We start from the raw sequence: 27,888 nt of genomic DNA on the forward strand, positions 1-27,888 counted from the left end.
CAGGGGTGGCAAAGTTGCTGGTGATGACATTATAGTAATGTTGCTGTGGATTTGTGTGGGAGTAATTTGGCAATGTTGCACAAGTGATAAACATCAAGAGGGAAAAAGGCCACATTTATAATGATTATTTACACAAGTTTTTCAAAATTCAGAGAGCAAAGTAATGATGACACACATTTTGTGATCTGTTCCTGACCTGTGTTTTACTCAGTTTATTTCCCCCTCTTCTACATTTTCGAAAACAAGTCACAAACTATTTAAACAATGCAGCTGACTGCAAGAACAAATTGTGTAAAAGTCTGTGTGGTTTCTGTCTTGCTCTGTGTGATTGTGTTTGTATGTGTGACATTTGTTTAGTCCTGAGCTCTGCCTGCCTTCATCCATCTCATCACTTCAACATGTCTGCCTCATGTTTGCCTAAAAACATGATACTTTTAAGGATGATTCATTGATCATTGTGGAAAAAGTGGATATTTCTTGGTCTGACTTTGAACTGCAGTCACAGAGAGCATAACTTGAGACCAGTGTGTAAATAATTCATACTTAAATTATAGTTCTAAAGTCACCTCTGCTTTCATATGAGTGATAGTACACGTGACAATTGCGCCCCTTAGCGGTGAAACAGGTGAAGCACTGGCGAGCCACGGCATGAAACCTTGCACACATTACAGCCTGATCAGTTATTTACAGAGAATATCTGTTAAACTTATTGTGTTCGTGCACTCTGGATTTTCCGTGACACTGTTTCAAACGTTGAAACGCAGCTGAAAGAGGGCTCTTATGTGTGTGAAAAACAAGTTTGTCACGCACAGAATTTCGTAATGATAAATTTCCAGCGAAGGATGAATTAACCACAGCCACATGTTGCACAACTCATTTTTATTAGAGCAGGAATGAGTTCTTCAAGATCTTCACTCGGCTCTTCATGGAGACGTACAAAATAGCAAAAATGATGTTGTATGGATACTCTCTGAGAGAAACTTCAAGTATCAGGCAGGATACGGTTGTTATAAAGACATGATTAGACGGACACATCATGAGGCTTTCGTGAAATGTAGTGTTAAAGTGTAGTCTGAATAAATAAATAAATAAATAAATAATCAAGTTGCAACTGCGCCATCCAACACACGATGGCGCACAATAGCAACCACTCAGTTTAGTAGCCCAACTTTATGTCGTGTGGTATAGTTTTTAAAATGGACTTTTCTAAACCTATGTAGATCTAGGGCAGTTGCATAACACAATGCGATAAAATAGACCAATAAAAATTAACTAGTCACTGACACGATTATTTTTTATTATTTTTTTTTTAATAAAAAAAACATACTCAGTATACAAGCAGATTACAGATATATGGAGTGCATGAATAATACAAATACAAAGGGAGAAATTACGCAAAGTAACCCACTGATCAAGAAATAACATGTAAACATACAGTTTTTCACACCGTGAACTGATAACAGTGTGCTATATCACTCCGTGTGAAGATGAACTTATTTATAAAACACTAAATGTAAAATGAAAGTATGCCACTTGCTTTTTTCCTGGACTTCACTTTGTTAACCATTGTCTGTAACAGGTGAGAGTACCTGAGAACTTGGCAGTGCTGGCGTTTCACTTCTGTTCAGCACCACTCCCTCCTCCCTCCTCCCTCGTCCTCATAGAAACTCCCCTGCTCAGTCAGTAGTGTTTCAGAAGCGCCCGCCGCCGCCGCCGCGCACGCGTCTTTCGAGTAAAGTTGCACACTAACTTCATAAACTTCCTCTGCTCCAACTCTGGTTTCAAACATTTAATTTGATTCGATTCCACACTGGATTAAGCCCGTTATTATTTGCTGTTCGGCCGAACAAAGTTGTTTTCCTACAGCGCAGGTACAATGAGCGCACCCTGCAGCGGATCGACTGATTAGAGGTAAGTTGGACGCGACACTTAAAACTATTAACCCACTGAAAAACGATTTTCCCCCACACCTGAATCAAAAACTTTCTGTTGTTGTAGTCTTCAGTCAACAGATCTGTTTCTGTAGTGATTCTTGCACGGATACGCTAACAGAGGAGCAAACTGTTGTTTTGTGATCGAAGAGATAAAAACAACACTAAACTCACTGTTGCTGTTGACCATTGTTTCCCTTATGGATTATTACAGTGATTGCTCACAGCTAACAATATCTTGTCAGCTTTGTGCATGTAATTGGGGCATTTCACAACAGTGAACACATACAAAAGGATTATCAGCTGTCTTCACTGGCTTGGCTTCTGTTTTCTGCAATTCAACAACTTTTTCTCTCATGTTTCCTAAGTTTAGCTGCCAGTATCTGCAGAGAATCCCTCCTTGTTAATGAGTAAACTTTGGGAATTTCAACACTGCACTGAGCTCTTTGATACTGACTGGTATTGCCCTTTTTGTTTATCTTTAGGGGTAAGATCAGTTCTCTACAGGGCTGCAGTGTTTGCACTGTGACCTGCTGGTTTGGACACAGACCAGTGAAGAGGACACAGGAACATTACGACCATGGACATCGGCAACGATGTGGATCTGTCCAATAATAACATCACTCCTTTGTGGAAACGCCGCACAGACAATTGTAAAAAACCCCAGGACTCAAGCAAACCCAAACCGCGACCCCTGAGTTACCACTTAAATGGGGTCATGACTACGGATTTCCCTGTGGAGGACAACAAGTGTTCTTTCACCCTGAGCCAGCCCGCTGAGACACTGGTGGTCGCATCCCCGTGTTCAGGCAGGAAAACTGCAGTGTTGAAGCACGTTCTGCACAAACCCTCCAGGAAATCCCGAGTTGTTAGAAGCATCAGCATTGGGCACCTCTCCAACGGACGCTTCTCACTGTCCAAATTTAGGTCTGAGGATGGCAGGTCTGCCTCACTGGACAATAGAGTGTGTAATGGAGACTGTGACAGGGGGAAAACCAGTAATGGAGAGGCAGTATGGTCTGAAAAGCGTCTCCTGGACCCCCAGAAATGCATGTCCAGTCCATTCAGTCTGAGCTCACAAAAAGACCAGATAGCATTTGGGATGGGTTCACTCTCACCCGAACCTGTTCCTCTTAACCGATCCTCTCCTGTCCTTTCTCAACGCACTCTTAACAATAACAACTACAACCACCACGAACTGTCTTCCCTTTCGTCTGCATCCAGCCCCTCTCCCCCAGCCTGCCGTACCCCTACCCCCTCCCATAGTTCCACCTCCAGCATCCCCTCCCTCTCTTCCCTCACCTCCTCAGACCCCCCAACCCCACGCTCCCCATCGCCAGCAGACAGGGGGCAGGCGCTCCTCCGACAGTCCTCATCCTCGCCCCCTGCCTCCTCACAGGACACCAGGCATGCCTCCTCCTCGTCCTCCATCTCTTCCACCTCGCCATCTCCTTCTCTTTCCCCATCTGTCTCTCCCTCCATTGTCCTCAGCACCCACAGTCCAGCTGCCCTGAAGATGGGCACCCAACAGCTCATTCCCAAGGGTTTAGCGTCCGATGTTCGGCAGAGCAAGACACCTCCCTCTGGGCAGCAAGGCCAAGGTTTGGCAGGGCTGCTGGGGTTGGATCCTTCCAAGCGAGCTTTGAAAGCCCTTAGCATGGTGGAAACAGGAGCCTTCTTTTCCACAGGAGGGGACCACAATGAGGGGACAGAGGGGGAAAGTGAGAGCCCAGGGACGCTTAGGAGAGGCTTGAGGAGTACATCATATAGGAGAGCTGTTGTGAGTGGAGTAGACTTAGAGGTCCCGTCGGTAGATCCCAAGTTCCATCGGTTGTTGCAGCCTGTCATGAAAGGGCTAGATAGGGATAGTCCAGCTTTACCAATCAGCCCAGCAAGTCCTGGTGCTGTTAGCCTCCCTAGTCCTGGAACAGCTAAACCTGCAAGCCCTGGAACAGCCAAGCCTGCAAGCCCTGGGACACCCAAACTTGTTAGTCCTACAACACCCAAACTCGGCAGTCCTGGGACACCCAAATCTGCCAGCCCCAAGATGTCAAAGCCTTCTAGCGCTGGGATAGAAAAGCCTAACAGCACTGGGAAAAACAAGGTAGGTAAACCTGTAAGTCCTAAAAAGTTGTGGTGGGTTCAAAGGGGAAGGTTAAGGATGCACCCTTCAAATTTCATTCACACATATGGGCGCAGGAGCAAGTCAACAGCAATTAAAGGTCTGATTATGTACTAACCTCCTAACTGGCTGTATACAAGTTTTAAAGAAATCAATGCTGAAACAAATAAATATTTGCATTCTTTGTCAAAGCCAATCACTCCTGAATGCCTGTTAATGAGCGAGGCCATCAGTGCACACATACAGCCCTATAAATACCCTGTGAACTTTGGTATTGCATTTTATTTTATTTTATTTTTTCTTTTCTTGAGATTTCTTGACTCAGTTAATCATAATCCATCTGATGGATTTATATTCGATCGTGCACAAAGATTGCTCCGACATGGAGTATTCAGGGGCTAGAGTCCAAATTGTAAAATTACAACACAGACTGAGTATTGTGGAACAAACTTAGCACCAGCAGAAGTTGGGGCAAGGCCATACAAGGAAACAATTAATGTTCTTGTTGGGACATGACGTAATGTGACACCATGCCTGCACATACACACTTGTATACACAGTGGCTCTGTAATTAGGCAGGGGTCAGTGCAGCATGTCACCAGAATAGGCTTGGACAGGTCATGGACAGGTGACACTGAGTGAGGTACACAGTCCCATTCCATTTAAAGTGTGTATGTGTGTGTGTGTGTGTGTGTATCTGGCTGGTTTGTCCAAGTCATTACATTTGTGCTGTGTTTCTCTTTCAGAGTCCAGATAAGAAGAAAGTTTTGATCACTCAGCGGACATTTGACAGTGAGGGTGAGAAATACCCATCTGTTTTTTTCTTTCACCACACTTCTCCCTTCACTGTTACTGTTACCGCCTGTTTTTTAACCTTTTTCTCTCTCTCAAGCAATATCCTCTTTTAAAAAACAAAACAAAACATGATGGATCTTTCACTGCTGTTTCAGAGGAGGAGCTGTATCAGAACTACCAGGAAAAGGCCTTGCATAATGATTCAGATGAGGATGCCGATTCTAGAGGATCCGGTGGTGACAGTGGCATCGTGGTGCAGTACAGGCCCATACGCACCTCCTGGTGCCAGCTCAGTGTGGTTAGACATAACACACACACACACACACACACACACACACATACACATACACACATATGTCTCATATCTTTCTCTCACTTTCTCTACATCTAGTACGTAGACGGACATACAGTACACACTCAGTGGTATGGCTGCGGAGTCTTGGAATGCTAGTGCTCTCAAGAATGCTGTCATATCCAGTTTGGCCACAGTCCATACCCATCCTCCCACCGTTTCTGCCTTCCTCTGCCCCCGATTCTGTTTATCAAGGAGTGCAGGAGCATTTCTTGTAGGATTTGGGTGGGCAGGGAGGCAGACAGTCAGCCAGACCCACAGGAAGTCTTGGAAGCACTGCTGGGCCCCATGCCAATGTGTTGGCAAACTCTACATACTTGTCAGACTGCAAATATGCTTAAAATGTTGCCTCTAGAGAGAAGTGCGGTGGCTCTGCATTACATAATATAGTTAGGGATTGGAATGGAGGGATGGAGGAATATAGAGGAAGGGAATGAGCTAATTTAGTTTTGTAGTTAAGCATTCCCATCAGTTTGTTTACTTGTTGAGGAGGGCAAGTGTAGGGGTAAAACTCAGGCTATAGCTGAGGTAGAGGTATTTAGGATTAGTTCTGAAATTGCTGTGCAGAGAATAACATGCACACAGACTCCAATAAGTCAGAAATTGGATTGAAACCAGAGAACGTTCAGATAATTTCTCTGGTTGTGTGTGTCATCAAGACATAGAGGTGAGTTTGAGCACAGTCAGATTTTACCAGGCTGATCAAGACTCTCCCAAAGTAAGCTTTCTTTTCTACCACAGCTGTTTAACAGCTGTGAATCTGAATGTGTTTTGTCAGGCAGCATATGACGTAATACTGCTGCATTCTTCTTTACCTTTCAAATTTTGTAGGAAATGCTGGTGTGACACTGTCATTGTCCTAGAGTGACAGGAAATAAGCTTAGTTCCAGTGAAGCCGTGAACTAGATACACAAGTTGTCACCTGCATTTCTAACAAGTCTCCCCTCTCACTCAGCCCCTCCTCCCTCTTACTCTCTGTGTAGCACCACTTGTCATCAAGGGTTTTATGATATTTAACATCCCAGAAATTTAGTGTTTCTGGGAATTGCTGGCTGTAGTTTCAGGAGGTGGAGCTGTCCTGGACATACCACTTAACATCGGTACTGAAGATGCTTGAAGTTTTGTTCTGCTTCAAACAAGAAAATCTAGATTCAAGCTCCAGAAAGAACACTTATAATTGCCTTTGAATAATGATACCTAATTGATTGTGTTGTCGTTATGCCCAGTGAAACTACAAAGCAGGGTAAAGTTCAGTTGGCACAACAGGGCACTCAAAGAACATTTAGCTTTATAGCGATCATTGCTGATACAGTGGATTGGAGGTTTGGCAGGGGGGAAAGTAAGAGCGATAAATAATAAAACGGATGTATGTGTGAAAGGAATAGAAAGGATTAACCACAAGAGATGTTTGGTCTGCTGCAGGTTTGTTTGTTCTCAATGTTTGCTGAGGGCTTAAGGGCAGATACTAGAGAGAAGGAAGGCTCCAAGAGCAGTATCACTTCCTTGTGCTCTTATAGTAAAAGAGAGCAGGTAATGGAAGTAAGGAAAGATGGCCTCTCTGGATTTCTGCCTGCGTGTGTGATCTGGTTGATGTATAATGTGAATGTGCCCCAGGTCATGCTGGTTATATTTGGTGAAACATGAGACAATGTTTTTCTTTTTTATTTAACCTTACCTTCACTCTGTAAAGCCACAGGCTGATTGACTCAATAACTCTCCACACCCAGGCCATTCCAAAAAGATTGCTTTGTTTCAATCTTTTTCAAATATCTCTGGGCCAGCCACATACCAACACGCACATACTCTTTCCTTTTAACTGTTCGCTTTTGGCCAAATTACACCAAAGTGAGCGTAATAGCTGCCCTATTTTACCTGTAGAATTCTGTGAATACAACAAATTTCCAATTTCTGTGGTCACCCCATGCCTCTCTCTCAGTGAAGCTCTCTTTTCTCCTATTTCCTGCAACATCTTCATTGGTTCCCTTTCAGTGTGGTATGCAAAGTGCTTCTTTCTTTGTGTGTGAGGACAACAGTGGCACACAAACACAGACACGCACACGCCCGATCTATAAATGCGAAAGGACCTTGACCTGAAAAAATCTCGGAGTAGTCAAACAAGTGGGACTTTGTATTTGAAATCTTTTCATGATTTTTCTCGCTTTTCACACTCAGATTTTTCTTTACCTTTCTGCTTAGGTAAAGAAAAGTGGTCTGTCTGACCGCCTGACTCAGGAGGAACGCAAAAGACAAGAGGTAGGAATCATATTTGACATTTTTTGATTGGTTCAGAGTGAAAAGAATCTAACTTTGGGCCACGCGTGCACTTAGCTAAGACTTACCAAGCACAGGGGGAGTATAGCTGTCCATTTGGTCTCTGTAAACTCCACTAGACCAATAAAAAGTCCATTAAAGGAGTGCAGCAGGGAACTTGCTTCATGGACTATTACGTCTTTAAAGTGAATGTATTCTAAAGGGAAGGTGAAAGACAGAAATTGTGAAGTATTTACCTGAATCCATATTTCCTCTCTGTTGCTCCCCCTTTTCCTTCATCAGGCAATTTTTGAGGTGATCTCGTCAGAGCACTCATACCTCCACAGTCTAGAGATCCTGATCCGTATGTTCAAGAACTCTGCAGAGCTCAGTGAGGCCATGACTAAGACCGAACACCACCATCTCTTTTCCAACATCACAGACGTCTGCGAGGCCAGCAAAAAGTGAGTGTATGGTTGAGAATTATTATCAGATGTGCATTGTTATGCATCTTCATGTTTTATTCACTGTGTGTATATTTATAGAACTTATTTGGTGTTGAGGACTTCCAGTAAATGTTGGTTTTTGGATGCTGCTGGTATTTTTAGGCTTTACTTATTTTGTCACTGTGTCAGTGCTGGGTTTTTGGTTTTGGCTAATGAGCTGGATAATTTTCTTATTTAACTGCTCTTAACAGCTGGTAAACCGCACTCATCCTGTGTGAAATGTGTCTGTAAACACTATTTACTGTGTGTTGATACCATTCTTTCCACCTGACGTTCTACATTAAGTCAGCGTTGTTTTCTAGTGTATGAAGGACTGTGGGTAGGCAGCAGTGAGCTGTTTTCTGGTTGTGGATGTATATAAGGTCACATGAAAAAAGATAGAAAAGAGATCCCGGGAACAAGCGAGAGGCAAATTGATTTAAAAAAAAAAAAAAAAAAAAAGAGCAAAGAACAAAAGAACTATTTGGCTTAATTACGGTTATGTTGCTAGCATGAACATTCTTCACAGCCTGAGGAAGCTCAGAAGCAGCCTCGATGTGTCCTTATTTTGCCTGTTTTTCAAGGTGAGTGCATGTAAATGCAAAAGCCAAAATCTGCTGCTACGAGCCCTCTGAGCTTACCTGTCCATCATGATTTACAGTGCATTCGTGTGGACTGTTTAATGACATTCATGGCCAGGTAACCATGAACTTCCCAGGATCCCATAAACTGATGGAAACGCTCATGCATGAGAGACCATGAAAGTTGAGACTGGTGAAAACTGTGCTGCCTCAGCAATTACTGCAGCTGGAGCAGGCTCCATTGTTTCTACAAATGATTGACAGGAGAGTTTCTGACCCCTGTGTGTTCTTTCTCAGGTTTGTCTGTAAAGTTGTTGTTTTAATATGGCACCATTTTCCAGATGTTTTCCTTGAGGCCACTGCTAATTCTGATAATGTCCTCCAGTTTGCCTATAATTCTATTGTTCAGTTTGTGAATTTTGTCAGGTCAGTTTTCATTATGATAACAGCATCAGCTCTTGCTCTAAAGTAACTAATCCCCATTGTGGGCCATCTCATGTCCTTTGAAATAATTGTTTACAGCAGGTTTAAGTCTATGAGTCTGCTATAGGGACCTGGGCCTTGATTGAGACCACATTTACTCGGCTTACAGAAATTCAGCACTTTCCCTCTCTTAGTCCCAAATTGACAAAACCCATCTTTGCAAACATGTTTTTGAGATTATTCCATAGAACCTGAAGTTAAGATTAAAACTAAAACCAAAACAACTGAATTTTTTGTTGCCTGGTCAGATGATTGTGACCTGCTACAGAGTAGCAAAGTCAAATGCAATGAGTGTTCTGAATATGTCAATCGCTGGGCTCTAATTTTAAAGTGTGACCTCTTAACTAGGGCTTTGCTGGACCCTCTGGGTTAATAAATCTGAGAATGAACTGGGGTTAAGCCAGCCTTTTACTGTTGCCAGTGGTGTAAGGTTTACCCAGAGCTGAAAAATGTTAGTGTGAAAAGCCTGTTAAAGACCATTTATTGAGTTTTAGTTTATCATGGCTGTACCAAGTGAAGGTGTGTGTATGTGTGTGTGTTTATGCGCATGTGTGCATGCATGCAGAGCATTCACTGCCACCCTTGTGCAAATGTTCATGACATTTGCTCAAGGATGCCATGTCAGGATTGCAGCCCTGTCTTCAGAGGGAAAATTTTCTCTCCTTGCACATAGCAGGCCATTTACATGTACATTCGACTTACTCTCTAGTATCAGGAAAAAAGCATCTACTGCAAATATTAGCCCTCGTGTTCTGCTTTCTTTTTAGGTACGAGTGGATTGACATGGACTGTATTTGTAGATTATTCACACTACATTCCCACTTAACCTGAATAGGGGTACCTGTAAATTCCTCAACAATTCCCTTTCTGCATTCAGACGTGCTGCAGCGCATCTCAGCCCCCTTTCTCATTCCTATGCACAGGCCACACACATTAATGTAATACTTTACCCTCCCCACCTAAATACGTAGACCTGCACAGCCCCAGGGAGAGTGGAGGACAGAGAGGCGTAGGTGACAGCATACCTCACGATAGAAACTGGCCTGTGGCACTGGTTGAACAAGATGTTTTACCTCTCAAAGAAAACAGCAGAACCTCACTCCACTAGCAGATCTCCTGTCCTGTGTAGTCTATGAGTGGAAATGAGTGGGAGTGCTGTTGACTATGTTATATGCAGGCGTGTTGCTGATTATATTTGGCTCGTGGCCTCGGGATATGACATACATTATTCATTACCATAACGTACTTGATAATGTAAACAACTTATTTTAACCCCAAGACACACTCTAACAGACTGATAATTGTTTTCTTCTTCAGTACACACAGGTAGAACTCTGTAATTCTTGGTCAGCTGTCTAATTTTGGGCATATCCCCTGATTTAACTCTCGTCCCTTGACCTCTTCCCACATGACAACGTGTCATTATTGGGATCAGTGAGTTTTGCCCCAGGAGGGAGCGCAGCCTGAACTTGAGCAGCTTTGGCCTGTCAAAGCTGCGAATGCACCTTTAGGACATGGAGCAGAGGACAGGGCAATGTGTGTGTTTTCTCTGTTATCCTGTGTACTGATGCCCTCATTGGAAAGGTTACAGTTCAAAGAGCAAAGGGGTCAGGCATGGACACAAGGTTTCATGGTCACAAGAAGCATGGTTTCCTATAGATAGTAATAGCACAGTGTGTGTGTGTGTGTGTGTGTGTGTGTGTGTGGGGAGAAGGTAGGGGGTAGGGATGGGGCTGTGTTGGGGCATAAGAGGTGTTTTTGCAGATGAGCCCAAACTCTGTCCAGCCAGTCAAGGTCAGCGTCCTGTCTCTGTAAAACAGTTTCCTGTTTGTCACCTTGGATCCTTCATGCAAAAACATTTATGCTCTTGAAGCTGGACATGTGTCGTGTCGTTAAAACCGACCATCTGGTGGTGCTCAGGAAGAGGAAAAGCCTCTATGTTATGGTTAATTGTAGGCTATGTCTATTTTAAGAGGCGGGGAGTTCCTCTTTTGTGATCTTACAGCAGGTTTGGAAGAAAGGTGTTAGCAGTGGTTCCTGCCTTCCTGACTTTTGTATCTGTCATTGTATCCTGTATTTTCCCTGGTGTGGAATGACTCATATTTTCATATGCTTCTGACTCAAACTGTTGCCATGTATGGTATGAAATCCCTGACATACTAACCCCTTGTATCATCCTGCGTTCAGGTTCTTTAAGGAATTGGAGGAAAAGCACCAACAGAGCATCGTGATCGACGACATCAGCGACATCGTCTGCAAGCATGCTCAGTCCAACTTTGATCCTTACGTCACCTACTGCTCCAATGAGGTCTATCAGCAGAGGACCCTGCAGAGGCTGGTGTGAGTGACCGAGCAAACACACAAACAGATGTTCTTATCCTATCTCTCGTGGATTCAATCCAGCATGACTGTTCTGACACTGTGAACCAGGGAGTTTGTCCTTTCTCCCATATGTTTTTTTTTTTTTTAACCCCACTTTCTCTCTGCATATCATCAGTTACTCCTCGTTCTGAACACCCAGTCTCTCTCCGTCACCTCTTGCAGGTCCAAGAATCCAGCTTTTAAGGAGGTGCTCACCAGGATAGAGGGCCACCCGGACTGCAGGAACCTCCCTATGATCTCCTTCCTCATCCTGCCCATGCAGAGGATCACCCGTCTGCCCCTCCTCATGGATGTGAGTGTGCTGAAGACGTACAGTAGCACAAGCTTTGGAATGACAAGACTTTGACTCTTACACAAGAGTTTGTTTATTCATACTGCACTGACTAATCTTACATTGGGTGTGTTCTAACCTCACAGATGTTTGTGTGACCTTACATAATTCCTTAATAACCTTAACTGATTTAACTTCTTTCTTCATTTTAATGTTTTTTTCTTTCTTCTTCAGTTCCATGCTTCCCTTGACACTACATTATTACGTCCCTGCTGTGCCTCCCTCTCTTCCTCTCTTGTGCTCTACTTTCATCCTCCTCTCCTCCCGTCTTCCGTCAGCGTCTCCCTAGGGACTCTGGGTTTTATGCTTGTAAACTCAGAGGCTTTTGGATCCTGAGAAAGTTTGGTTTCAATTCCTCTCTTCCCACAGTTTCTTTAGGCATCAATATTTTATCTGTTAGAGTGTTGTGTGCCTGCATGAAATGAATTGTTGCGTTTTTTTGTGCATGGATGTGTTTTATGCTGGGTTTTCTTTAATGTCATGGAATGAGTGTTTAAACTGGTTTGTGCTCCAACTTCCTGTGTTGCAGACAATTTGTCAGAAGACACCTAAAGACTCAGCACGATATGAAGCGTGTAAGAGGGCTTTACAAGCAGTCAGCAAGGTCAGTGGGTTTGAGGAGTCAACCTGAAATGTTACTCACCTCATTCTCCTCATTTTATATTTTTTTATTTTCATAAAAAATAAAATATACAGCCATAGGACACTTACCATAGCCCTATGACCCTAAGCTCATGCTGGAAGGCAGTCACTTAATTTTGTACTTTGGTGCAGTGTCAAAAAACACAATAAAAAATAGCAGATGTCTTGCCCTTCTTGTACTTGATACACTTAAGCACATCAGTAATTGTGATTAACAGGTACTGTGTGTGTGTGTGTGTGTGTGTGTGAGCAGGTGGTAAGAAAGTGTAATGAAGGAGCCCGTACAATGGAGAGAACAGAGATGATGTACACCATCAACTCTCAGCTGGAGTTCAAGATTAAGGTACAGACATGGTGTAAAATATGTCAAACTGATGTTTGGATGGTATTACTTTTGAGTGTGTTTTATCCAACTCAACTCGCAACATAACAAAATGTCAAACTGTTCCTTTAATCATGCATTAATCCATTGTGTGTCCATAAAACACACCACTGTCACTACTGTTACTTGGAGACTGTCTATGTACATAATGCACACAAGGCTTAGCAGGCTCAACTGTGTCTAAGTAGTGTGGGAAATAGCTGTTGGCACATTTGGGATTCACAGATGTCTACTGAACAAATTCTCTGTCTGCATAGGCAGCTGTTCACACATGCATGCATGCACAAATTTTGATTTAACCTTTCCTGACAGCACCAACATTAAAAAAAAAAAAAAAACTCTATTTGGTTGGATTTATTGTCTTTTTCCTGTTTGTCACATTTTCATTCCTTCCTCTCTTCCAGCCTTTCCCCCTGGTTTCGTCCTCCAGGTGGATGGTAAAGAGAGGTGAGCTGACGGCCTTCGTTGAGGACAACGGCATCTTCCTCAAGCGGACGTCGCGACAGCAGGTGTATTTCTTCCTCTTCAATGACGTCCTCATCGTCACCAGGAAGAAGAGGTGAGCCGGGGAGCTGTGTTCTGTTTGATTTAACTGGCGTAGCCTTGTTGTGCCGGCATTGCTCATAACTCACCTGTTCTGGCATGTTGAGGATGAGTAACCATAAGCTTGTGGTTTTTGTGTGTGGTTGTGTGTGTGTGCGTGTGTGAGGACTTCATATGGCTAAGGACCCTGAGTACAGGGTGTGTGACATTGTTCTCGTGTTTTAACTTGTCCTGGGAATTGAGTCTGTTAAAATGGAAAAACAATGAGGTCCATGCTGAAAAGAATCAAACAATGAAAATACATGAGAGGGCAACAATAACAACTGCGTTACAGCCATGGTGTGAAGTCATTATCTGGAGAGATTTGCACCTGCAGGAGCACTGTACAATCAGACTGGGTTTCCACTCTGCCCCCCTCTGCTCCATGGATGTGTTTATTAAGCTGAACAGGTGCAGCTACCTGAACCTACTGCGACTTGGCATTGTGAATCTGATCTTGTTTTTCTGAATGTTGTTGAGGTTTCAACACATCCTGGTGCCATGAATCATCTGGAGCTAGTAGACACGCTCGTTGTCGGCCGTGTCCATCAGTCTGCTTTCCTCTCCTGTTTCCTCTATTTTCAGGCAAAAACCATGAGGCAAACCATAAAGAGGACTTCCTTGAAATGATGTGGTTTTCATTTGCGTGTGTGTGTGTGTGTATGTGTGTGTGTGTGCACAAATGTGTCTATTTGTGCCAAAAAAAATCCTTTCCCATCCATCTCTCCCTCTGTGTCTGGAACTGATTGTCCCGCCACTCGTACACTCAGAATTCCTAGGAGTCATTAAAAAAAGAAAAAGAAAAGAAACATTCCATCTGATATTTTTCTGGGAATCTGATCCGGGACGGCAGGCTCCAGCAGTGTGTGGTGTCCGACCTGTGTTTGGAAGAGGGATTTGGGAAAAGGGAGTGCTCCGGAATTGGTGTGTGTATTTGTGCGTGTGTTCACGTTTGAATGGGAGAAGCTGTTATAATATTGGTTTGTACTGTGGGGAGCACCGGAGCCCTGCTGTGGCACGCTACTCTACTGCACTCCATTCGCAGTAATCAAAACAAAAACACACCGGGGGTACGCGAGGCTAGCCAGGCAGCGCCAGGTCAGAAACCCTTCTAGACATAATGGTATAATAGCTCTTTTCCCTTGTCATTATGACTTGGAGAGTGTGTGTGGGGGGGACAGCTTACAAGCAGCTAACTGCACTTTGTTGCCAAATGCAATAATGCTATGTACTTGAATCCTTTCACTTACAATTCTGAGAATACCATAACAACCAAGAAGGGGTGAAAAGGTCAAAGCAGCAGCACTAACACGGTAGAGAAAAACATACCTATGACCTGTAGAATGTTCTCACTTTTATAGGCCTGTATTTCTTAATATGCAGGGGAATGAGAACACAGATGAGTGTTTGTGTTAGCTCTTGTTACTTGATTGGGAATTCTAAAAAGCTTTCTGTCATTGGGGTTTGGTAGCATTTAACCGAAAATAAATGTAGTATTGTGTCTCCTTATCAAATCGTAAATTGTGTCAGATCTCTTGATAAGTTGGTATCAGTTCAGCTTTGAACAAACCGTTGATTGACAAAACTCACTGACAGTTTGATAATTGATCAATTGCTAAAGTTATTTTTAAGTACAAATGTTGAGCAAACTCTGGGTCCACTTTCTTCAATTCTATCGATGTAAATTAAGTCCCTCTGGGTTTTGGACTGCTGGTCAGCACAAAACAAGACGTTTGAACACTTGATGGAAGTTTTAAAATATTTTCTGACATTTATTAGATCACAGTTAGTTGATTAACTGAGATAATAATTGTCAGATTAACATGTAGTTGCAGTGCCCTATCATACATATAAGAACTGAAGAAAAACATTCAAAAGTTTAAACCTCTGGTTTTGTTTGTTTGCATATTTAGTATTGTTTTGTTCACTTTGCCCTTTGCTTATTGTAGAAAGGAATGGAGATAAAACATTCAATAAGAGATTCATTAGACTTCACAAATCTGCTTATTTTATCAACTTCGAATTGGTTCCAAGGAAAAACTGGCTGTTGGAAACCAACTCCCTGTCAGACTGGGCTATTGTCACGCAGCGGGGGAAAGTGTTGATCTGCTGCACTCTGGCTCACAGGAACACTTACGTAACACTGAGTCCACACCAGCTGGCTCCTCTCTCATCCTCACTTCCTCCCCTTTTCCAGTGTAATGCCTGGGCATCATCTAAACATTCAGTATTGTTGAGGTTTTTCTCTCTGTCTCTTCTTTTAGTGTTTTTTTCCTCTCTCTGTCCTTTCTTTTTTGGTAGTTGTGACCTTGTGGCTTTTTTGTCTGTCGTATCTTTGTGTGTGTGTGTGTGCGTGCAAGTCTATAATCCCAACACTTTCTGTTCCAGTTTTTTTACCCTCCCTCTGTTTGTTTGACTATGCCATAGTCTCAACACTCCTACTTTGCACCAGAACATTATCCTTTCACCATGTGTGGTTTTGTGTTTGCCTGCATGCTTGACTTAGAGTCCTATCTTGATGTCTCTCTGAGGATTTGTTAGCTCTGCTTATGTGTTGGAGAACTGGTTGTACACTAGTAAGATGGTGGCTGGCACAGTTGTGATGACGTGTGGTAGATGCCTGCGCTATCTCCAACAGCCGAGTGATTTTCATACCAGCAAGGTTGAGTGTTTCTGTTTAAGTAGCTGGCGGTAAAGGCCAAACACTCTGTCTCCTGCCATTTCAGGTTTTAACACTTCGCTCCCATTTTTTTAACATAGGATTTCTCAACTGTGTCCCACCTTCATTCTCGTATTTAGCAATAATCTGACGCTGCATACCCATCCGCACACATGGGAAAACACACCCCACAAACATGCAGATTCCTCACCCACCCCATTCTCCACTGTCATGTAAATGGAATTCCAGGCATTTTACCTGTAGGGCTGTCAGGAGCCAAATGCTGATGACCACGAAATCCAGCCAACAGTCTTATTTTACCAACAAATTATATTTGGGATCATATGGATTATGGCTCACATGAAAGTCAGTCTTCCTGGTGATCTATCTATCTATCTATCTATCTATCTATCTATCTATCTATCTATCTATCTATCTATCTATCTATATTCCTTAAAGTTTGTGGACCCCCCTAAAACCCCTTAAACTTTGCAGTACCTTAAAATACCTTAAAATATTACGATACAATCATTTATCCATTTATTATCCCTTTAAAATCCCATTGAAAAGTAATATTGTTTTTTCTATTTTCTATCACTTCCAGTCCTCTCCCTCTTTCCTGTTTCTGTCCCTCTGCTTTTATCTGATTTATCTCTCCCTGGACTTTTCTTTCTTCTTTTTTCTAAGAAGTCTAATTGGTTGTGGGCAACATCCTTTAACTTGATTGATTGGTGGACAAAAGGGGCTGAGGGGTAACAGTTGAACCTTGTTGAGAACCTTCCAACCATGACTGGATTCGTGACCCTGGAGTCCAGGGATTGTGTGTAGACAGATACACTGTTCACTACCGCTATCTTTGTTGCTGCTTATGTGTGTGTGCAGAATGAATGTGTACACTAATGGATATGCTGGCTTACAAGCAGCTAGTTCCTGTCCAGTAGCTTCTCAGCCTGACTGGAGCTACAAATCTTGGGTTGATAAAACACATGTGGGCTGGACTTAAGCTCCTGTTCTTTAGAGCGCTATGAAAACACAAACACTCACACACACACACACACACACACACACACACACACACACACACACAAGTTTCCTTCAGGTTCAATGTCGCATGAGAGGTAGCATGTTTCACAATCAGCTCCAGATGTTTCTAACTTAACTCTGTGTACTGCTAGGCACGGGGTCACGCTCAGAGGAAGGTACTAATGGGAAATGTAGACATGTACTAGAGAAACCAGAGGGTAGCTGATCTAGTGTAAGGATATGGAGACAGCTGACAGCTCTTGACTGACACAGACTGTGAGACGTAATGTGACAGTTGATTTATTAATCCAGGTGAATTTGATTAACCTTTCGTTTTTCAGTTGTTGAATAGCTAAGGTACCAAGAAACTAGATCTCTACTAAAAACACTGAGCTTAAATTTGATGTGTGAGGGGAAGTGGATGGATGCTGAAGCGGGGACACATTAATTAGCAAATATTACGTATTTCAAATGTAATTTTGTACCCAGTTCTTATTATTGCGAAAATATGATTATTGTTCTTTTTTTCAAGCTTTAGACATTTGGCACATTTTTAAGGATAAAAAAAGAAGATAGACGTTAGTTTCTCTCAACACTTTTTAATCTTATTAACCTTCTGATTTAATTCAATGTTGGAGAAATGAAGTAGCAACAACATTGTATATTTTTATTAAAGCCCCACTTGGTGGCTGGTGTATCATATCCAGGAATTCAGGCTGTGACATTAAAGGGCTGAAAGAGAATGTTACACCAATTGTGGATTGGGGCTTTCAACAAGCTGCCACAGTGACTATTTAGGATTAGAAACACATGTAGAAGTCATTCCAGAAGTCAATATTAAAAGCAAACTCTTATGATATGATATTAATGTTTGTCTAAGTGTTTTTTGGGTGAAAGTGGAGAAAAGCAGCTGAATCAACATTTAGGTTTGAATACCAACCTGCCAAAAGAACATAATGTGAATATGTGGATTTTCTGATCAGGCTTACGTGATGTTTACATCTGACTCAAAATAAACCCAGTTATCTTGTAATTGCAAAGTGATACAGTCCCAGCAGTTTTGTTGTTTGTTTGTTTTTGAGTGAGTTAATTTGACTGTCAAATTCAGTTTCCTGTAGTTTTCCACTGAATCAACAATATATATTTGCATGTGTGTGTTTGTGTGTTGCAATGACTTTTAGGTGGTGTCTTAACGTAGAATTCTAACTATACAGCTCTGTCCGTGTGGTGTATATGTACACTCTGCATTTCCATGTAATAATTCTTGATTCATGGACAGGAAAGTGAATGTCTTTTACTGTATCTCCCCAACTGAAGCAGCAGTAAAGCTCAAAAGTAGCAGCCTTTCAGTCCACTTTACTTCCATTATACCTGAAAATAAATCAGATTTATTCTCAACTGAGTGAAAGCCACTGAATTGAAAGCATGAAATGAAACATTTTTAAACCTTTCTTTCACTCTCTGTCTTCTTGTCAGTGAGGAGAGTTACACCGTAATAGACTACGCTCTGAGGGACCAGATCTGGGTGGGCTCCTGCCAGCCAGAGGATGTCAACCTGTCACCGGTCAGAAGCACCACCAGCATGCTCAGCTCTCGGCAAGCCGGCGCCAACCATCTTTTCCGTCTGCGTTTCCGTAGCAACCACTCCGGCGATAAGGTGCCCATGATCCTGGGGACGGAGTTGCTGTGAGTGCCTTATTTTGTAACCTTTGTCTCTCTTAACTGTGTTGTTTTTGTTTCACTTGTGTTCAGTTATAGATTTATGAGATCTGCTGTTAAGCAACTGGTGAATCATTTTTGCCTCTGACATAACATTACTGCTGCATTTTTTTACACACATATTAGTAGGCCAGGGTACTCATGAGGTTTGATATGTTGCTTTCCAATCAAGACAGCAGAATTCAGTATTATTATTTTATTATTTATTTATTTTCATTATTATTTTTTCCATAGCTGAATACTCCTCTCTGTGAGAAACTGCTTGGGACATTCTCTTCTCCCTTATCTCCTCTGCTCCCTCATCTTTACCTTCATGTACTCTAATATGCTTTATAACTTGCAGTAAGAAAATCCCATCACCCCTCTCTCTATAGCTCTTATTGCTCTCTTTTTGGGCCATTACAAGTCTCAGGGATATTTTATTACATCTATTCTCAAGACACAGTCTGAGCCTCACTATTCTTGTTTATGTGACCTAAGAAATTGAGTTTATTATTCTGTTATACAGTTATACTGTCTGCAGTCGTACCGTAAGGCAGACCGCCTGTACCAGATAATTGTCTTGTTGACTGAGCGTTTTTGCGACCGACCATCTATTCTAGGAAACTTCCTTTGTTTTACAGTCTGCTGGTTGTAGCTGAAATGTGTTGCATGTGAATGATTACTCACACATCAGACCCAGAAATACGTTCAGCTGGTTTGAAGATGCTTGAAGTTCATGCCTGTAGCTGTGTGAGTAAAACTCAAAGCAACCCCACCACAGAAGCCGCTTCTCTTTGTACAACAAATAGACTGAAGAGCAAAGTTGTTTAGATAGATTATATAACCCGCACAAACAAAGGGGATCTGTCATATATTGAGCTTCATACAGGGTGTATTTGTTCTAGAAAGCATTAGGAATTGCAGGCCGTGCTCACACACGTACACAACTACACTCGTAGACACACACATACACACTCAGTTTTCACTGTAATAATTTGCTGTGGTTCAAGGCTTTGTAATGGAGTGTTTTCTTATGCACAAGGCCTGTTCCTCCTCATTCCTGTGTCGTTGGAGAACCTCCCTCTGTATTCTCATTACAGAAGCTGTGGTTTTCAGCTACACTGTACAAGACACTGCTTTGAAATGTCTCTTAAGCCTTTTCGTAGTGCACAACTGTGCACATTGTGTTATTTTGAGACTACGGCTGTAAGGATTTAATCCATGAAAGTTTAAACTTAAAAAAAAAAAAAAGCATCACTTCCTTAAAATGTAAAACTGTTTACTGAATTCCTGTCACCTTTAATGAAACTGAAACATTAACCCTCAGTCCCAGGAGTAATAGTTATTTTTACAGCAGAATATTATCGACATAACAGCATGTCAGCACATGCATATGTACAGAAGGGACAAGACTGCAACAGTTAGTCATTTAACTAATCTACAGAGAATTAATCAACAGCAGGTCTGATAATGGATCAATGGTTTTGAGCCATCTGTACAAGAAAACAATCAAATACTCTGGTACCAGCTTCTCAAACGTGAACATTGTCTGGTTTCACTTTCCCCATGTCCTCTATGATTTAAGCAACTAATCGCGTAAATAACTGACAGATGAACAAATAATGAAAATACTTGTTTGTAGCAGCCAGGCAGAAATATGTGTGAAATAAGTGTACAGATTTACTCCTATCCTTATAAATTGAAATAGTTGAAAAATCACACACATCTACACTGTCCAACTCTGTGTTTGTTCCCTGTAGCTATTCAAAAGTAAAACTGGTTTTCCAGTGTGGCCCACTCACATTAGCTGCTGAGCTGTGACAACCGGACAAAGCAACTGCAGTAATAGTGTTAAGCGGGACTGCTGTGGGCCTGTGTGGGAGGCAGTGTTAGTGACATGACTTAAATGTGCTGCCCCACCAAGCCTTTAGACATTGTCCATGTCTAACGGGCCCCTCTGTCTAGCATGTGTTGCTGTGGAAAGCCCCCAGACTCCCTGCTTTGATAGCTTGGGTTTGAGGCCTCAGCTGAGATGCAATGTGTGTGGAAGGTGCAGCACTCCACTCACTGTAGTACTGAATGAGCTGAGGAGAGGGGGACCCTGGCAACCATCCATTGTTACAGTGGTTGCTAGGCATAGTTCGGGCTGTTGCCTAGCAGCGGCCCATTGTTAAGTGGGCTGTTTCCCACGAGTTTCCCTCCTCCCGCCCTGTTACATCACTCTACCGGACTCTTCTTCACAGTCCCATGTCTCATTTTTTAGACAGCAGCCAGTGTCTGCTCTTTGTTTTTGATGACCAGAGAATAACTTCCTCTTCCTGCGAGCCATTTATTCCAGTTTAGTGATCTAACCCAACATGACACAAAGAAGTGGTGTTACATTAGCCAGCCTATTTTGGTCTTCTATCAGAGTTAAATGAAGTAGAGAGGACAGATGATGAGTCTGGAGGCTTTCTTGGAAATTGCTGGAAGGATGGACAGTGTCATGGCTACAGCTAATAATTAGTTTCATTATAGATTAAGCTACTTTATATTTTTGATCACGCATTAAGTCTATAAAATCGTAAGTTCAGAGATCAGGGTGACACCTTATAATAAAACAGTCTGGTAGGGCTGCAGTTATTATTTTCATATTAATTGATCTGTCAGTTGTTTGGGTTTTTTTTTTCTAATTCATTGTTTAGTCAGTAATATGCCAGAAAACTGAGAAAGTGTCCATCACAGTTTTCCAGAGTTGTAGGTGTCAAATTCAAATGGCTTGTGTTGTTGACCAGCTGCCCCAAAATCCAGACATATTGAATTAGCAATAAAGAAAACAGGGCAGCAAATCCTGACATTTGAAAAGCTGGAACAGAAACTGTTTGGCTTTTTTTCTTTATAAATGACTTAAATGACTTTTAAGTAAAATTTATTGTCACAGTGATTAGTTTTCTGCTGTTTTTTGAGGTTACATAGTGGTGTAGTGACAGATACAGGTACACTATGAATATGCACCTTTGTTTTGCAACAGAATGTGTAATGTGTGTCAGTAATAATAAAATAAAGCCATGCAGATAATATATAATAAAACAAAAAGTTATAGAAAGAAGATATTGATTGGATAGGATGGGGATAGGGTAGGTCAGTTGATTTGGGCTTGCTGTCACATTTCAGGCAAAAACTATGATTTCTCTGGAAAAGGTACATGCCTCAGTTGTTCTGAGGAAAAAATGCTCTACTGAAAAGGAAGTTGCTATGTTGTGTATACTTGCACATATTGCTCACTTCCCCACTAAATTTAAGTGCAGCTTAAGTTGGGTTTCAATGTGAAATTCCACACATTCTGACTGAAGGCGGGTCTATGTGTGTTGTTTTGTTTTTTTGTTTTTTGTGGAAATGAAACTGTAGAAATGGACTTTTATGTGCTGGTCAGTGTTGTTCTGCTTTCAGTTCCATTTGCTCTATACCTGCAGACCCTTTTAAGCTGATGCTTTACCTGTGTCTATGGTAGCCTACTTCTCAGTATGTGAGGTCTTACAAACATACATACAGCAGACTGATTTTTGACCTCAGTGGTGGCGTAATACATCAGGAATTTAGACAAACAGCTGGATCAGAGATGGCACAAGGACGTCTGTGTGGCCGGCCCCTGACAGCCCTCTCTAGCATCATTTGTGATTCTCCTCTTTTCTGTCTGTGTCCTAGTCCTTCTCTGTGTATCCTTTTGTCCGATGCTTGCATGTCAGCATGCCTTCCCCATGACCCTAATGTTGTGTCCTTTCCAGAGTCAGTGAATAGTGCTCCTCTATTAGTGGAACAGGGCAGCTACAGAAGTCTGCAGCAAAACAGTCCTGTTAGTCAGATATGCAGCTATAACACAAAGCAGCACCAGTTATGTAACAGCCCCAACCAGGAGGAGGGAGTCTGTATTTCTGCTGCACACATTGGCACTGTTTTTTATTTTATTTTTTTTATTTTTTTTTACTCTGTCTGCTTTCATTTATGTGTTTGTTTTTGGTTTTCTTACTGCAGTCTGCTTTCATTTTTATATGATAACGAAAAACTTGCTGATGGGAATTGTTCCCTCCGCCCGGGAGTTTCCCCTGCTGGTCTGCTCCGGGCAGAGGGATGTCAGAGGAGTAGGAATTGTTCCCGAATGCTACCCTGACCTGTGGTTAAGTGGAAACAAGGGGAGGGATCTGACTGAGAGTAAATAAATTGATAGGAGTTAGCAGAAGGGGTTAGGAGGAGAGGGAGTGATGAAACTGAAATGAGATGGAAAACGGTGGTCTGGTGGTGATTTGAGGTTGGCAGAGGAAGGAAGGTTAGAGAGAGGCTGTCATCACTCTTTATCTGCTTGTGTGAAAGAGGTTTTACAGTGCAGTAGCGAGGCCTCTCTTCTTTTCTGAGGTGAAACAAGAACCTCTGACAATGGATTTATGATTCTTGGCATTCCTCGCTGTTTGGGATGAATGGTTAAAGGCAGAGGGAGCTTTACTACCATGAATAGACTGATCCTGCACAGGCCTGTAGCCATCTATAGAGGAAGAGGGAAAGCACCTGCTGTTTGTGCGTATGCAGTATTCACATGCCTGCATGTAAACACACCCTCTTACAATTTGAGGGCTGTTTTTTATTTACTTGAAACCCCTTTTAGTACATGCCTCACATTCCACAGATAACAATTAAGTGCCTCTCAGACATGGTTTTCTGTTTGCGCCTGTGCACTCTATGTTGAAAACATGTACATTCATAGTTTCAATAAAGTATTTCAGCTGTTTTAAGTGTGAGAAGGCGACCTGTCATGATGGTGTGCTCTGTATGTGCACATGTATCAGACTGTTGGCATGTGTGTCCAGCTGTCAAGAGCAACGACTAACAGCTGCCTTTCCCACGGAACAGCTCAGATGTTAGAAGTACTCGCACATTCAGTACAGAGACAAAGCCAGGCCTTTTATTTGTGTAACATGTATTCACTTGAATATCATTTATCTCACATAGGTTTATTTTCATGGGATGTCCAGACTATTAGTTGGCTTAGTTGTTTTGGTTGGAAAGATCAGAAAAGGTGATTTATTGGTACAGCACAGTGGCTGATGTACTCCCAAACTGATCAGTGACTTTCACTGCCTCACACGAAATGTTGTGATAGAATACAACCTCTTGAAAAATTGGATAATGATAATGAATAATGAATGAATAACGGGTCAATAGTGTTTCAGTAATGAATTGCGATCTTCTCATTTTTCGTCCAGCTCCAACATAAACATCAGCATGTTAGCATTGTCATTGTGAGAATGTTAGCATGCTGCTATTAGCATTTAGCTCAAAGCACTGCTGAAACTCTTAATTCTTGTTCTGTTGTATGCTTTGCCATTCATGCACAGTCATATATTTAATATGTAAAAAAAATAAAAGAAAATAAAAGAAAAAGTAATGACTTATTTCCCATCTGGACTACGATCCCAGGAAAAATTGGCACACTGAAAGATACTGTCTGTACCGATGTACCAAGACTGTAAAGTTTATTGTGACACTCCAAAGGTTATCCTATGCCAGTCATAGTATTGCACTCAGCCTCTAAGTAAATAATTTTATTCGCAGTAGTGGTTATAAAGGTTTATGATGATTTCATACCATCTAATTAGTTGTTTAGGGATGACGTGACCCAGTATTTTACAGCTTATATGTCCTGAAAAGGGTCTGAACAACATGTGCACAATGGAAACACAATAATGAGGTCTGACTCATGGGACCTGGCTGTTTGAGGTCCATTTGAGTCCCTTGTGAACAGGGTCCAGACAAATACCGGTTGGCTTGTGATCGTCTGTGCATGTTGTACCCATCTGCATGTTGCAGGCCAATGGTGCTGAGTCACAGAGGGCCTCAATAAACTGCTTATGCTTCATTTCCTTTCCTTTTCATTACCCCCCCCTCTTTATCTCTCCCTCTTCTGCCACCCCCCCCCCCCCCACCCCAAAAAAACACTCCTTTTTACTGTAGCTGAGAACAGGTGAAATGAGAGATAGTGTCATGGAATCTGACCTGCGTGACTCCACCCAGTGTTTTTTTGTCTTTTCCCATGAAACGAGAGAGAGAGAGCGCAAAAGCAGCCTTTGTGTTTCTTCTCCTCATTTTTCTTTGACTGAAAACACACCTCTGTTCTCTGTGACAGGGGACAGAGGAGGGGCAAAACTTGCTGGGCAGCTAGATTAGCCACAACAGTCTGTCAGCTTGTGTGCATGTATGCTCTCAAATCACCACTGACATTGCATTTGCCACATGATGTATGATAGAAAATCAAAAGAATTAAGCTCCTTCAACCACAATTTAAGAGGTGAGCAACTCCCACAGATTTGGAGGTTGTGAAGTTAATACAGCTCCTCTTTTAAAGACAGATAAGTTGATAATGAGTTTGTTCATGTGCTTTTAGAAATGAGCGTGCTCGATGGATCAGCGCTCTGGGCCAGAACGTCAACAACAACAAGAGTCAAGACAGAATCCGTGAGTTACACACAAACATGTTGTCACATTCACACTGCAGTCCTTGACTTCTCTTTTGAAGATATTGCACCATCTTGTGGTCACTAAATGAAACTTTTTTCCTCTGCTTGAAGGTGCATGTTAATTCAGATACAGTGCATTCAAATAAGGCCAGTTCTAACTGGAACTAATGTTATTTACAGACTTAACAAAGCAATCTCCTTTCAGTGTCCACTCACTTGTGCTTTTGTATGTGCTCTTCCAGATGCCAATCAGATGGAGGTGATCAGAACTTACACAGCCAAGCAGCCAGATGAGTTGTCCCTGCAGGTGGCTGATGTGGTGCTGGTCTCACAGACTGTAGAAGATGGTACGTTAGCTCTCAGTGCCTTTATTGCTCAGCTGTGTTCTCTTTCTCTTTAGTATTCCTTTCATTTTCTATCTTCCTGTTTCAACCGCGTCCTATTGTTGTGCACTTTTACACACTCTCCTCCTTTTCAGTACCCGTCTTTTCCACATAATGGCCTTGATACCTTTTTGATGATGGTAAAAGGTCATTTCCCTTTTGGTCACCATAGCAACTGACTTTCATGTTAGAGAAGAGTCAGGGTTGAACATCAAAAAGCAGAGAGACAGTGATAGTACCGGGAAATGAAAAACATGCTTCAGTTTTCATGTCAATACAATTTTCCCTCCTAGGCTGGTGTGAAGGTGAGCGACTGCGCGACGGAGAAAGGGGGTGGTTCCTTGCGGAGTGCGCCGAGCCAATCACGTGTCAGGCCACCATTGAGCGCAATATGCAGAGGATGGACCGCCTGCAGGGGTTGGAGACCAATGTGTGAGCAGGACGAGCCAACTGCTTAAACTGCAGAGGGCTTTCCTCAGCTGTTAGCGACCCCTTGGCACTCAAGTGACCTGCCTTTTTAAGCAGTGAACCCAGACAGATGAGTTCAGTAACTGCAATCAGTGACCAAGTGGACCAGTATTGAACCTGTGTAGCGGCTGGGCCTTTTATAAATGGGATAATTCAGGTTTCTATGCAGTGTCCACTAAATCTCAGGCGTACTGAGTTTCAAAGCGAAGACTGAGTTCAAAGCAAACACAGAGGAAGAAAAGAGATTTCCTTAATTACTGATCGGCCCTTGTGTGGGCGGGGTGGTTTGACAGTGGGATCTGTTGCATTCATCAGTTCCCTGGTTGGTTAGGAAATTTCACACCCACAGCCAAAGTCGCTGCTTTCGACACCCTGCTACATGACAACTGTTGGTGTTGAATTTGTAAATCTCGTTGTTTTCAAACATATTTTTTTGCGTATGTGAGATTTTTTTTGCGATGTAATAATTGAGTGCAGTACCGCTATAGAAGGTAAGGCAGAACAGATAGTGTGAAAATGACAGCAGCCTGATGTCTGCTCTGTTAATGAGCCTCAGGCCATGTGATCAGGAGCTTTGCCAGTAACAATGTAACTATGAAGATGTTGATTGTGAAAGTGATAATAAGGCAAGGCGGTGAGATTGGCAGCTTCTTTACAGTGTGTGGGTTAGTGTAGAAACTCTTATGAGTGTTTCACTAGCATCTGATGTCAAGTGAAACTATCACAGTGATATTTACAACAAAATCCAATTTGGCATATGTCGAGAGGCAAAAGAAAGAAATGGATGCTACTCGTCTGTAGCCCAGGGCACTTTGTGTAAATAGAATAAGTCATAATTAATTGGATAATATTAGGAATTACAGTCATCTGGGAGGTATAATCTCACATGTCATGCCTTGTGGTTAAGCAGAGGGGTTAAGTATCTTTTTCGATCTTGCTGTTTGTCGCCAGTTAATGTCACCCTCATGAATCAGACTCTGCATTTGTGTCACAAATGCCATTATTCTCTCTCATCCACTCGATGATTTGGATGATTTAGACACCCTGAAATATCACACACACTTGATGCCAGCTTTGGGGTGTGTATATAAATACCCTCACCTTAGGATTTATATCTGTGATGCTACAGAGGCAAGCTGAGATTAATTTGTGTGTGCTGATGGTAAGAGACGAGTGGCCCTGCCCGGCCCTGTTTTTAATTTGATTGTCCACTGTGAGTCATCTTTTTAGTGTTGCCATGTCCAGCTAAAGGAAATGAATGGCTTGACCGGAGTCTGGTGATAACGCCATCTATCAAGCCCACTGCTCTGGCCCCTGCCCAAATGACAACCACAAATGTTAAACTACACGAAACGAGGTATGACAGTAGTGGGCAGGGCGTCCTACAAGAAGGACATAAGTGTCGAGACTCGAGAGAGAGCGGATAAAACTTTGCATTTGCACTCAGGGAAAGTTAATTATGTGATACCACACATCTAAGCATGAATTTATTTCTGTACTTAAAACTATTGTAAATCACCTGTGTACATGTAAATATGTAAAAACAGCCTGAATTGTAACATGTATGTTTTCCAAAAATACAGATTTATATTGCAGAAACTTGCATAGTCAACCTTATATATTTTAATCAGCCACTTTTAATAAAAGCTTCATTGCATGTATTCTCACTGATCAATTTCCTTGAGGACCCCCTGCTGGATAGACCAAAGAAAATTACTCCACTTGTATTCTTCCAGTAACATTTGGAACAATAAATTAGCCATGTGTTCTCTGGACATATTCAGTGTAGGTTAATCAGAAATGTGCATAAATCCTCAGGCCAGTAGTGCTTTATGAGATATGGGCTGTGTG

At 42.2% G+C, this 27,888-nt stretch overlaps 1 protein-coding gene across 1 annotated transcript; it reads left to right on the forward strand.

The window, feature by feature from the left end:
- The first annotated feature begins 1,675 nt into the window (after positions 1-1,675).
- On the forward strand, positions 1,676-27,698 carry LOC108900946 (rho guanine nucleotide exchange factor 26). The gene is made up of 15 exons (XM_018702228.2): positions 1,676-1,911; positions 2,417-4,035; positions 4,800-4,851; positions 5,004-5,146; positions 7,397-7,453; positions 7,754-7,914; positions 11,187-11,339; positions 11,544-11,673; positions 12,242-12,316; positions 12,608-12,697; positions 13,141-13,295; positions 18,477-18,686; positions 25,114-25,184; positions 25,429-25,533; positions 25,863-27,698. The coding sequence occupies exons 2-15, from the start codon at positions 2,512-2,514 to the stop codon at positions 26,003-26,005; spliced, it is 3,069 nt and encodes a 1,022-aa protein (XP_018557744.1). The 5' UTR covers positions 1,676-1,911; positions 2,417-2,511; the 3' UTR covers positions 26,006-27,698.
- The last annotated feature ends 190 nt before the right edge of the window (positions 27,699-27,888 follow it).

This window comes from Lates calcarifer, linkage group LG21, assembly GCF_001640805.2.
Source record: "Lates calcarifer isolate ASB-BC8 linkage group LG21, TLL_Latcal_v3, whole genome shotgun sequence".
Taxonomy (NCBI): domain Eukaryota; kingdom Metazoa; phylum Chordata; class Actinopteri; family Centropomidae; genus Lates; species Lates calcarifer.